This window comes from Falco punctatus, assembly GCF_963210335.1.
Source record: "Falco punctatus genome assembly, chromosome: 9".
NCBI classification, from domain to species: Eukaryota; Metazoa; Chordata; class Aves; order Falconiformes; family Falconidae; genus Falco; species Falco punctatus.
In genome coordinates, this window is record NC_137589.1 from 18,821,696 (window position 1) to 18,835,294 (window position 13,599).

General features: G+C 42.5%; 1 protein-coding gene across 1 annotated transcript; it reads left to right on the plus strand.

Annotated features, from left to right (window-relative positions):
• Positions 1 to 293: 293 nt before the first annotated feature.
• Positions 294 to 13,550, plus strand: VPS26A (VPS26 retromer complex component A). The gene is made up of 9 exons (XM_080401371.1): positions 294 to 427; positions 3,621 to 3,770; positions 5,431 to 5,503; positions 7,730 to 7,886; positions 8,362 to 8,526; positions 8,995 to 9,101; positions 10,143 to 10,211; positions 10,773 to 10,915; positions 11,797 to 13,550. Exons 1-9 carry the CDS (start codon positions 425 to 427, stop codon positions 11,908 to 11,910), a joined length of 981 nt encoding a protein of 326 aa, XP_080257497.1. The 5' UTR covers positions 294 to 424; the 3' UTR covers positions 11,911 to 13,550.
• The last annotated feature ends 49 nt before the right edge of the window (positions 13,551 to 13,599 follow it).

Here is a 13,599-nt window from a genome sequence, read left to right on the forward strand (position 1 = left end):
CCTGCCCGACCTTTGTGGATGGTACCGGGGGTAGTAAGTTACAAACCGCTGCGTGGCGGGAGCCCCGGCGGGTCACGCAAACCCCGCCCGAGCGCCTGAACCCCGCAAAGGCGCTCGCCGGACGGCACCGCTCCCGCCCGCCCGCGGCGCTGCCGCCTCCCGCCCGCTAGGCGGCGCCCTCCCGCCGCGTCGCGCATGCGCTGCCACCTCCCTCCCCCCCGCTTCGACCCCGCCCGCCCCCCGGCCGGCCCTCGGCGGGCATGAAGCGGTCGGCGGCGGCGACGGGAAGGTGGAGGGGGGGGCGGTCACGTGCGGCGGGGGGCGTGGCGTGGCGGGCTGTAAGGTCACATGACAAGGGCGCGGGCCGGGGCGGCTGGTGCTGGTGGCGCGCGGGGCGGGAGTCGGCCGCGGAGGGGCACGCACCATGGTGAGTGCGGCCGGGGCGGCCCTTACGCGGGCCGTTACCCGCGCCGTTACGCGGGCCGTTACCCGCCAACCGCCGCTCCGCGCACCCCCCGCTTGAGGCGGTGGCTCGGGCCGCTCCGGGCCGGGCTGGGCTGGGCTGTGCCTGCCTCCCTCCCTCCCTCCTTCCCTCCCTCCCCACCTGTGGCGCCGTGCCGTGCCTGAGGAGAGCCGCCCCGCCCGGCGCGGTTCGCCCCCGGTAGTCCCTCCCCTCGCCCCCGGCCCGGCCGCCGAGCGCCCGCTGCCCACCCCCCACCCCGCCCGCCGGCCTGGCCGCCCCCTGCCCGGCCTGCGTCATGCGGCCGCGCTGCCGCCGCCGCCCGCCTCGCCCCGAGTCGCGCCGGGCCGGGGCCGCCCCCCGCCGGAGGGTCCCCGGGGAGGACGGCGAGGCGGTACGGGCCTGGGGGGGCGGGCCGCGGGCAAAGCCCCAGGGGCCGAGATGGCGATAAACGAATGCCCGGGGTGGGTGAGCGGTTGGTATAATTTACGGGTGGAGGCTGGGGATGTGCCCTGCTGCTTCCCCCTCCGCGCCTGCCTTCCCCAGTACGCGGTTTTGTCACGAAACTCTGCGTCCATGATTTCCTACACAGCTGCCGCCGGGGAGGCGTTGGGGACAGTGCGTGTGACAATCCCGGGCACGCGGGTGAGGCTTGCGGTGAGGGGTAACCAGCCCTTCGGGGCTGTGGGACAGCGGCCGCTTTGTGCTCAGCAGCCTCGGCCTAAGCACAGTGCTCGGTGTGCTGTCCTGGGTAGGTTAAAAAAAACCCAAAACAAGTCTTTTAAAGGATCAGCTAGATCAATGCACTTCAGGTTTCTGAAGCGTGTGGATTCCTTAATGTGTCTCTATCTCTGTTGGATACGAAGAAGCTTTTCAGGGCTCTGTCTGAAGCTGAGGCTGGGATTTCTGCACCATTTATCAGCTGCTGGGAGTCCTGCGAGTCCTTTAGTACGGCTATAACACATAAGGACGGAATGCAGATTGATTTTCATCCTGATGTAGCAAAATCTTCAGCGTCTGTCTTTTGCACGAAATCAGGAATGTAGCCTAGCGTTTGGCCAGCTTCTGAAGGCCCTAGCTCTCTGTCTTAATTTTTTAAGCTGTAATATAAGCCATATGATGGTTTCTTAAAATACTTCTTGTTTTGCATAGCTTCCCCACAGCAGTGTCTTCAGTAGCAACTGGAGGACATACCAGCTGTTTATTTCTTTATTCCATATGTTCTTGTTGTCTTTGGATGAGCTCATGGCTAGTCTCGAAGGGGTACAGTTGAAATACTCATGCAGTGTCTTAAGAAGCCATGTGTTACCAATGTTAGGTCTGGCTGACTTATAAATGATGGTACAGTTTCATAATTTGGAAGGCGCTGTGAGAGCATCTTGTATAATGTTTGCTTAAAGGAAACGTGCTTCCTAGTTTGGGGGGTGGTGGGGAAAGTATAACGCCATTCTGGAAAACAAGTACAGTTTCTAAGGAAAAAATACAGGCATGCTCGAAAGTAACTTCTGTAACAGTTTTAAATAGTTTCAACAAGAATTCCAAGTCTTTAGACTTTCTTCTTTCTCTCTTCCCCACTCCCCAGGAGCCGAAAATCAAGAATGGTTGTAGTGTACAGTCACTAAAAACCAAACAAACAAATTCTTGTTTCAGCAGTTAATGTGAATATATGCTTGGCAGAGACTTCAATCTTATATTTGACTGCCTTGTTAGTCATCTGCTTCTGTTTTCCTCTGAGAATGTGAAGCAGGTATAACTAGGTTTCAGTTAGTTATATGCATCTTTGTGGATTGGACTAGGGCTGCTTGCTATCTGGGTAAGTACAAAGTCAGTTTAGTCTTGTGTGAATTGCTGTTTTATGGCTCAGGCTCACACTGTGCTTGCCTTGTAGAGGTAAGCAAAAAGTCACTCAAGAGTTGCTACTGTGAAGCAGTAGCGTTCAGATCAAACTTTCTTCCAGACCTTCTGTGATTAATGTTACATTTCAAACTTCAGGTCCCCAGAATGTCTTGCAATGTGTTCTTACTCAGGTTTTGATACTAAATTGGTAAAGTGAGAATGTGTTTCATGTGTACCACATTAATGTAGTTGAATGGATGCTGTTGTTGCAAACACAGTGTAATTTCTCCAAAAGAACCAAAAATCGCATTGAATTAGTGGTTTCTGCTTTGATACATCAAAGCAGGTTAGTGCCTAAGTCTTAGGAGGAAACATTGGCTTTTGTGATAACCCTGTAAGGTTTCCTACAGAGCCACTAATATGTTTTGCAGATTCTTGTAAGAAATGTTTGTGGAAGGTCAAAGGATGATCTCTCCTAGTTTCTTGTGTTTGGTGCCAGTCAAAAGTTCGTGCCTAGGGAATGTTGTAAGGTGAGGACAGGCATTTGATGCTCATAATGGATTGGTGCCTGGAGCAGTATTACAGGTAAACTTGTAACATCCACTCTATCTGATGGTAGAGTTGTGTAGCTAAGGTAGATTGTATGAAGAACTGCTGCCTCTTGAACCTGCTAGAGCTCTCTTTGTTTGCTAAGAGGACTATGAGTTGCAGGAGTAGAGAGCAAATAAAAGTCCCTGTTCCCCTTCACCAACCATGAGGATGCCTTGTATTATATCCCCTGTTGTTTCTTTTCACCCTGCTTTGTTACTCCTTTTACTTCTGATCATCCTTGTTACTGCTGTTTATGGGGTAAGTTATAGTGGGTGTAAGCAATAATAAGCAATTCTTTGGTACGTGTAATATCTTGAATCCTAACCTAGATGGAATAAATTTGTCAGAAATATTGTTTAAGTGAAACCAGGGATTGGAAACTTTGCAGTGATAGAAACCAAAGTTGTGCTTGCAAAGCTAATGTTCTAAATACTTGGTGGTATTGTATTGTAGCGTAGCAGTAATAATGGTAATTATGCTGTGTACTTTTTAATAAACATCATATTTTTAAGAGCTGTTGCTGCTTCTTACTGACCTGATTTCAATTATTTGCTAGATGAACAGCTGTCTTTTTTCTTTGCTCTTTCTTCGGTCTCTAATACATAATGGCTTTGTAACTTCATGGGAGTACAGGTGTTTTTCCCCAGTGTATAGTGTACAGCTGCAAGTAGATACCACATATAAAAATGGTGTGTCCACTGTGTAGTAATTTATGTTAATTTTGTTATTCCAGAGTTTTCTTGGAGGCCTTTTTGTTCCTGTTTGCGAGATTGATGTTATTCTTAATGATGCTGAAACACGAAAACCAGCAGAAATCAAAACAGAAGATGGTAAAGTAGAAAAGCATTTTCTCTTCTATGATGGAGAATCCGTTTCGGGAAAGGTAATGCTTTTATTTCAAGTGACTATTAATTACTGCACTGATTCTGGCATGCAGATGTGTGTAGGAAGCTAAATAAAAAACTGATATAAGCAAGAGCTGCAATTTCAGCTTGTGTTGTTATTCAAAGGAAATGCTTTTCCTATATATGGTTGTCTTAACCTTAGTCATTCAGGCAACTGATAAACCTGAATGTTTTGATTAGTAGCTGCTTGTTTCTGGTCATCTTGTATTTATGAATAGGCTTTTTGTGCAACCACGTGCAATCCTGTTCTTGTTTCCGACAAGAAAGCTGTTCCAAACTGGATCCCCCAGCTTTCCCTTCTTGAACTCCAAAATCCACAGCCCAGCATGTGTAACAGTAATTGTTGGCTGGTGACCTGCTTTGCATGCCTGAAGCTAAGCCTTGTGTTTTATGCCCTGAAGTGGTTTCTGGGATTGCGTCAGAGGAGCAACATATGAAGTTCAGCTGGCTGCTGAGTCAACAAGAGTTTTTCTTGGGGGGCGGGGGAATAAAATTCTTACTACCAGAAGGATTTCTATACTATCTGTATTGCACCTAGGAACTCCTTGCTGTCTGATTTTACTAGAGCTGTTCTTCCTCTCTGAATACTTCTGTTATGATTCACTTTTCTTCCAAAACACTTGAGCCAGGTATTGGGTTCTGAGATTGACTTCTAAATACCTGCTTTGATCTTCACGGTCCTGTTGTTACTGGACATCTTCCTGTTCTTAAGATATCTTCCCATGCTAAGATCTTGGTCCTCTAGAAAGATCCTGTCAGTGACATGAAAATACCAGAAGGTGAGCCTCAAACTCAGGAAACTGTGAGAACTAGCTTTTGTATGCTCACTGGCCTGAGTGCTTCTCACTGGTATCGGCAACATCTGAGAGGTACCTGATGAGTTTTGGTGGGATGCACAGTGGGATGAGGAGGTCTGGAAGACCAGTAATTTATTGGACAACTTCCCTCTACCTCTCTTCTTTTCACCACAAAGATGGATTGTTCCTATTCTGATGTCAACGATGTACAGGAATTGCTCCTGTCATCACTGCCTCATAATAAAGCATTACGTATGCTTAATATTTACATATTTTCATAGGAAGTAACCTTATGGAATCTCTTGTTGTGAGGTCTGTTTGTGAGAATCAAATTCACAAATGAAGGTCTTGATAGTAGGTTTCATTATCTGTTACTTTGCATTGACTTCTCTAACAGCAGTACTTAGCTATCTGCTGAGGAAGGGACTTAAGTTTGGTTGATTCCAAAGGAACACCTCTCATGGCAGTCCTTTTTTGGACTGTCAGAAGATGCTTTGAAGCTCTCTGCCTTCAGAGATGGTGAGAGGGTCGCGACTGGCTTATGTGAACTCTGCTTAAGCTCTGGCTTGGATTCTTAATTTTGGGACTCAAAATTTTGTTTCAACTTGGTTATTAATTCAGCCTCACAGATTATTAGATTTTTCTTAAACGCTTTAGTGGTGCTTTGGTAATGCTTAATTTTGTAATCAGCTGTTTGATTTGGTTGCTTTCAAGCTTGGGTAGTGCTTTTGAGAAGAGGTCTCAGTTTTCATAGGCATGTAGTAATATGTTTTCTTTTTTACTGAGATCTTGTATTAAAGTGAAAGTGTTGAAAAAATTAATTTTTTTTTTGCCTTGATAGGTGAACATCTCCTTTAAACATGGGAAGAGACTAGAGCACCAAGGAATTAGAATTGAATTTGTAGGACAAATTGGTGAGTTTAAGCTATTTAAGTTAAAGCTATAAAGTTAGGTGCCTGTGGTTTATGGAACCTGGCGCTTGTGACTGTCAGCATTTTGGCTCAAACATTGCTACCTGATTGGATTAGTGGATGATAAGTGCCAAAGGAAGATTGTATCCTCCTTATTTTAATGCAAGTGATGTACTGATTTGTGCTAGTCAGAGGTCATTGGGAGGGAAGTTATGTACATATAAAGGAGAACTGGGATGGTGAGTATTTAGTCTGCCTCAGACCTGTTAAAAGCTTGAATCACTAGAGATTTCTGAAAACTGAACTTGTGGTCTTTAATTCTGGCTCTGAAAGAAAAGAGGCATAGAAAAGAAATGATGGGGCAGCCCATAGCAAAATACTTCTAAAAATTCTATGGTTGTTGGTTTTCTAAAACCTAGCCTTACGCTGTTAAAATAAACCAGTATTCGTGCTTCAGAGGTTTTCTGTGCTTTTTAGCAAGATAATATGGTATTGATATTACAAATGTAATTTTCTTATAACTGTATCTAAGGCTGGTCAGATTTGAACTGTGAAGAGTCTTGATCACATCTAACTTCTTACCTGTCAAGGTAATCTCTCTGCATCCTTAGGCTGATGCTAAAATTTCTTCCCTGTCTGTTAGAGGGCTGTTTGCATTATTGTCCCCCTTGGAAGTAGTTCTTCAAGTTTCAGCCTCGTACAATCAACTTTGGAATTTCACAAATCCTCTGTTTCTGATCAGTCATAGGCTCGGCTACCCTGTGTCTGAAATGTTATGAGCAGATATGGCTGAGTACTGACACCTGTGGCTTTATTCTCTGAGGTTTTGATCAGTGGGGTTGTAAAAGCAAACCTCCAGAATAAAACAGCAGTGTGATGCATTTGAGGCATTTAGAGATGGGGAGAAAAAAATAAGAGCTCAGGTATGTCAGTTTAATTTAGTCTGTTGTCTTTTAATAGCTGTACAGGCTGTTCTTCGCCTACTCTGATGTATAAATTTTATTCTCTGAATGACTTTAATTTGATATAGTGTTTCTGGGGCTTTTTCTGTTGTGCTACTGTTTAGAAGTCTTCAGAGTTAAGCAGAAGTGCTTTAAGTTGCTGCTTTTTGCACTTGTCCATGTTTTCTTGTATTCTTTCAGGTTTTAATATTGTAATACGAAAAGCATTCCAGTAGTGCCATCTGTCTCTGTGCTTGGAAACTAGTTCCAGCTGCATGTTAAAGACTTATTCTAAACCGACCCTTCAGACTCCAACTTTTCTGACTGGCACAAAAAGTATTGGATATGCAACAGTAAATTTTGTATTGTATAAATGCTTGTCATAACAAACAAAGTACTTCTGTATTTTTGTAGTCGTATTAGAAAACAAGCAATTACTAGTTAGCATCAGTTTCTACCAAACTGGCAATGATAAACTGTGGAGTTGGTGTGTTTAGTTGTTCTGTTCTCTTCTGAAAAGCTTCAGTCTGTGTAAAATCAACTGTAACTGATATTTTCAGTTGTGAATTGTAGAGAAGCTTGGTTTTATGTACAGAAGTGTTCGAATTTTTTTATGGTAATGTTAATTTTTCCTGACTTCCTAAGTTTTTATCTTGGTGAGAATTGCATGACATGTATTTAGGGATGAATAATAGTGACACCACTCTGGGGACAGGAGATGCTGTTGCTGTGAAACTGCTGTGTCTATGCTTATGTGTTGAGGACTTGTTTCCAAATCACTGACTTAGACCAGTGATTGTAATAAGCCATTTGATTGTAGATGAGTAGTAATAATAAGCCATTTGATATGTGTTGTTAATTTGTGGGAGACCAGCTGGGATCACTGGCCTGTTCTGAATGAGCCAGTCTTGATGTTGCTTAAAGGATTTTGTCCCTTCAGCAATAAATGCTGGAAGCCAAAATCAGGCAATGGTAATTACGGAAAATGCAAGGCAAGAAGTACTTATTAAGGCTAACTAAACTGTCATTAAAAAAAGATGCTGTACTAGTGAAGCTTCAAATATGTGTTCTGTTTGTTGCAGTTAGCTCTTTAGGAATGCTTTCTATGTTACTGAAACTGAAGATAACTTTGACAGACTGGATAAAACAATTGGTCAAATAGATGTAACTTAAATCAAATTATTTGCTTCTGTTGTCCTCTCCCACCTGCTCCTGCTGAATTAGAGGTAGTTTTGTTTTCTAAAAATAAACACTGAAATATGTTTTCCTTTAACTTCTTCAACTTTAGAACTCTTCAATGACAAAAGCAACACCCATGAATTCGTAAACTTGGTGAAAGAACTGGCCTTACCTGGAGAACTGACCCAAAGCAGAAGCTATGACTTTGAATTCATGCAGGTTGAAAAGCCATATGAATCCTACATTGGTGCCAACGTCAGACTGAGGTTTGTAACTCTGAAGCCTTCTCCTCCCCTGCAGAAAATACATAATTTAGCAATTTTGCTGCCTGCTCCCCCATCTTCCTCCTTTTGGAATTCAAATCAGATGTGTAACAGCTGGTAGCTAGTGTGCCTTGATTTGAGTTGTTGAGATTGTATTATTTAGAGATCGGGATTTTCTACTTTGTTTGGAATTGCTCAGTGTTGTTTGTGTAGCTAAAATTCTTTTAGTTCAATCGAGGGAAGATAGTCCATGTCTCTCCTTTAAAAAAGAAAACCCCAAAACAAACCGCAACCAAACAAAATGCCCCCACACTTCTATCTGTGTGTTTTGTCTTGTATTTTGGTGTCTTACTCTTTTCTGCTTAATCTTATGAGAATGTACTCTTGTCTTTCAAAGAATACCTGTACTTCAGAACATAAGGGCTTTTACTTAGGCTATTCTGAATAATTAGGGTTAACTTGGTGGCTTCCTTCCTAGGTATTTTCTGAAAGTGACAATAGTGAGACGGCTGTCAGACTTGGTGAAAGAATATGATCTGATTGTTCACCAGCTTGCTACGTACCCAGATGTAAACAACTCCATTAAAATGGAAGTAGGCATTGAAGACTGTCTTCATATAGAGTTTGAATACAATAAGTCAAAGTAAGTGTCACTTAGAATAAACCATATTCTGGTAAATATATCAGGAAAAAGGGCAGAGTACATAATATTTGATGAACAACCTTGGCATCTGGAGTCTTAAAATGTAAAGCAACATGTTCAATGAGTATTGTGTTGGGCTGTTTGGTTACTAATTATACAGTGGGTGGCCTTTTTTGAGGAATACTTATCTATTCTGCCTTTAGTACTAATAGGAAGGGCACTAGCAAATATCTAAGGCTTGATTTCTGCATTTAAGCTTTTTTATTATAACTATAGTACTTCCTTTACTAATACTGTGATGATGGAAGGGTGCTAATTGTACGGGTCTGGCTGATGTGCTTAGCTTAGTGGGGAAGTAACGTCCAAGTAGTCAACAGGCAGATAAGGTAACTGCCTGTATAATTTGTACTCAAGAAGGTGTAAAAGCTGTGTTTCTTTAATGAAAACACCTGTTCTGTTCCTTTAAAGGTATCACTTAAAGGATGTGATTGTTGGAAAAATTTATTTCCTCTTAGTGAGAATAAAAATTCAGCATATGGAGTTGCAGCTGATCAAAAAGGAGATTACTGGAATTGGTAAGAGAAGCAAAGTCCAAGAGAAATGGCAGCTTGTGTGCTGGTTGAGCCTTTTGCAAACCCAGAGAGTGCAGCTTTGGCTAAACTAGTGTTCCATGTGCTTCTTTCTCACTGGTGTTTGACGGCTGTTTAAATTTCATGCTTTGGTAATCATACTTAGCAACATTGTTGGTCTGTAGCATTGTTCTGGGATTGTAACTGTTAGGCTAGCTTCACAAATGCAAACCCTTGTAAATGGAACTTGGGCATAAATATGCAGCAGCTTAATCAGCCTTGATAATGAACAAAGGAAAAGGTGTAAAATGCATCCTGAAGATCCTCTTGTCTCAGCAGAGATTAGCTGGTAAAATGAGCTTGGTAAAGGTTAGCATGAATGTCTCATGTTCTAGAAATTTCAGTCAGCCTCAAACTGATAGGATGGAAATATCAAGAGGCTTTGAAGCAGAAACAGCCTGGAACTAGGAAGGCAGTAAGAGGCTGTGTGTGGCTCGTGACTTCATTCCCCAGTGGCTGGGCCCCTAGTGAGTTGCTTGTGTGGGTAATGAGAAAGCTGCCGTAGCAATAGAGGAATGGCAGAAAGCTCTGCTTTATTATTGGCTTTTGTGGCTAAATTAGGGACTCTGGTTTCTTCATCCTAGGCCCTGGAGAAAGGTGACCCTTGGGTTGGGTGATAACCCTTTAGGTTTCTAGTCTGATCATGGCACAGCAGTGTGAATTGCTGGCACAGCCCACCAAATAGAAGGGTTTCACAAGTCCTACCCTGCCATGCTTGTCCCTTATTTAAAGCCTGCATACCCAGGGCTCCTTTGAAGCACTGCTGACTCTTCTGTGTCGGCATGGGAAGGAGAGACTAAGAAATAGATGCTCTGCCTCAGAGAGGGTTTGTCTTGCTTTAGCTGTGTGTAACTCGTATGCAAGACAAAGGCAGAAATTTCAGTGTTGCGTAATTTAAATTCTGCAGAGTAGAAATTGCTATGATAAAGCTTTGTAAATGTTTAAAATTGCAGTGTGTGTTCTCACAGTGAAAACTTGTTTCACCAGGACCCAGTACCACAACAGAGACTGAAACCATTGCAAAGTATGAAATCATGGATGGTGCACCAGTTAAAGGTAAATAACTGTGCTTGTTTTAAAGGGTAAGCACTTTGAGTTAAAATTGTATTAAAAAAAAGTCTGGAGGAGAAGAGATTATGTGTATAAATTTTTCTTGGCAAAACCACTTAGTCTTAGGTGGCTGAAATGATAGTGGATTTTCCTATTTGAAGCAGGCATTTTTATTGACTTGGGGAATTTCACTTGGTAAATCTTACCCTTATTTACCACTGGAAATGTTACAACCAATGCTTTTATCTCTTTGCCTCAAACCTGACTCCATGGTGTAGACTAGCTCTAGAGATTTCAAGATCCTTTTGTCTTGCCTGGCTACCATGCTTCCACTGAGGAAGTGTTCCCACTCTTGATATCACACTTGCCTGTGAGCTCAGTGTTATGTTGGTGATGTTTTGTGGTGGTGGTGGTGTTTTGTTTGGTGTATTTTTGTTGTTTTTTTTCCTTTAACCAAGGAAAGGATGCAGACACTGCTTGGGAAATTGCCTTTATTTTGCATGTCTTCTGAACCTACATTAATGCCATTCAGTTTTAAGGAACTAATTGAAACTTTCTTTTCTTAAGGTGAATCAATTCCTATAAGACTGTTCTTAGCAGGCTATGACCCAACTCCAACAATGAGGGATGTGAACAAAAAATTTTCCGTGAGGTACTTCTTAAATCTAGTGCTTGTGGATGAGGAAGACAGACGATACTTCAAACAGCAGGTATGGTTTATAGGAATCTTGTTGCAGAATTACCTAGGCTGTTGTACATGCTGCTTTGAATGTTTGGCATGTTAGAAGCCACCTGTGCTTCATGTATGGCATAAGCATTTCTGCTGGCAAGTGTATTGGAAGCTGTATAGAAAATGTTAGCTTGCAAAAAGGAGCCAAGGGATTTGATGGATACTGTTTCAGCAAGGATAGGACCTCAGTGCCATAAACAACCTTGCATTGTGAATATCCAGGCAAAATGCTTTGTGTGTAAAATGAGCTACAGGTGCATTTGCTTGCTTGCTTTCTTTTGCAGATAATTTCCCCTCCCAGCATTAGCCCAGGTTCAGTTAGGTTCAGAATTGCAGAACTGTAATAAGGTCTAAGGCGTTTGGCCAAAAACAAAAGTTGAAGTCATGCTGAGGAAAGGAATAGCAAAAAGGCTCACTGAAATCAAGCTGTGTGGATTAGATGAGAATCTTCCCTTTGAAGAATAGACAAGGCAGTATAATTAAGGAAAACAAAAGGCAAATGGAACATACAGTGGCTATGATGGGCTTTGGATTTTGAGAAAAGGAGGAAGAAGTTGTTCTTGAACCCTTTAATACTATCAAAGTTGGGAGTAGAGTTGTTTAGGAAGAGGTGACTGGTCAAGGTTGGTAAAGGTGACTAAATTAGACTTTAACTAAGCGTAGACTTAATTTTCATCTTTCTGTTACTTTCCATGTGTACTGCACTGTTCTGTAAGTAATGGGAGGAGGTGCAGAGTTTTTTGTGGTGTGGGATTTTTCCTTCTTTTTCCAAAAGTCTTTGTCTATCAGGAACTTCAGATACTTGATGCTGCTGGTTTAATGGTACATGGTGGTTTCAAAAGTGTTTTATTCCTCAAACAGGAAATAATTTTATGGAGAAAAGCTCCTGAGAAGCTGAGGAAACAACGGACAAACTTTCACCAGCGATTTGAATCTCCGGAATCACAAGCATCTGCTGAGCAACCTGAAATGTGAACTGGTATAAGGTGAAAAACTTTGCAATGCTTCAGCAGGTTAAAGGTGGCAGCAGCCTGTGGGAAAAGAAGGCCAAAATTCCCATTACGACTGTCTTCCTTCATCTTGCAGTGCTGCATTTACCATACTACTAAAGCGTTCTTCAGTTAAACATTCAAGTATGTATATACATTTAAAATAAAGTGCTTTCTCAAACACTGGAACTTTCTTAAGCTACTATTTTATACTGCACATTTACTTTTATTTGATAATGTTATATGCACTTGGGTATGCATAAGCTTAAATCTGGTTATTTCCATGCATGGTAGGCTGGCATATTTGATTTTGCTGATCACCTGTACAGTGTAGACTAAAGCATTTCCCTTCTCTCATGTTGTTTATTGCATGTTTCTTTCCAATGTTGCTTATTTGCATTTGTTTTGTTTTGAAACTACAGTAAGACACAACTGACTAAATCACACTAAAAATCGAGGTTTATGGTGAACTGGTCCTAAAGACTTCTAATTACTACATTAGACAGGGTTTAACAAACTGCATGTATATGCACTATGAATATGGTAACTGTGGAGCCTTCAGACACCTTACCAAGGTTTCTAAGAAGCTTTGAATCTGTCAGTAGCAAAGAATGTTAGGAAGCATCTTTGCCCTCCCTCCCCCATTTTTCTCTGCCATACTTCTCTAAGCCTTTCATGCGAGTCACTCCTGACTTTTGGGGGTTTGTTGCCCAGTAACTAGTGACTGTAGGGATGTTGTCATGATTTCACTTTCAGGTGGTGAGTGGGTAAAGCATTTGAACATAATTATCCCTTATTGATGAAATAAATGCTGGTAACATTGATTATTTTGCAAATACATGAAACTATGTGGTTCCTCCTGGCTTCATGCTTCCGCTGTCTTCACAGTCTGTCTCTTCACTGTCCTGGCAGGAGAGGCACAGCGTCCTCAAAGGACACCCTCTGCCTAGTCCACCTGGGCCTGCTACAAGGGCAAACAAGCTTTTTGTGGTCTGCTGGAAAGGTATTTTGAAGCCAGGCAGGCCTTAAAACTGTTAGAAGCTTGTCCGGCGCAGCAGATCATTTGTCTTAATCATCTCGTATGCATTTAGTGTTTGAAGAAATAGCTTAAAGGGGTTAGCCTTCACCCGCTTGCAACTGAGCGTGTCCTCTGTCACCTGGTGTGTGGCTTGGGTGTGAGGCGAGGCCTGCTGTGTGGAAGGCTACTTGCACTTGTAGTTCACTTGGCCTTTAAACCAAGACTTCTCAACTCCGGTGCAAGTGTCATTGGTAACCTTACTTTATGAGTAAGTAAATAATTGAATTACATTTCTGTAAGAACTGTTTTATTACTGTGGCACTTTGATAAAGCAGACCAAGACTCTGTACTTTATGCTGGGATACTTCTAACGCGGCTGTCTTTGAATGAGAGCAAATTTAACTTCCTCATGTAAGTGCCTGTTCAGAAATTCAAAGAATAAAGTGAAAAAAGCCAAATATTTTCATGGTCACTTGCATGTTGTGATTCCAAGAGGTTTTGAAAACTTGATTGTATTTAACCAGCCTCAGATTGTGCAACCATGTATAATAAACGGGAAACATACCGAGCTGCTCTGGGAATTATTAAACCAGCTGTATTCTCACTAACACCTGCGTCCTCTTTGTTGACGAGCTCGGCCCGTCGCAGCGTGTTGCG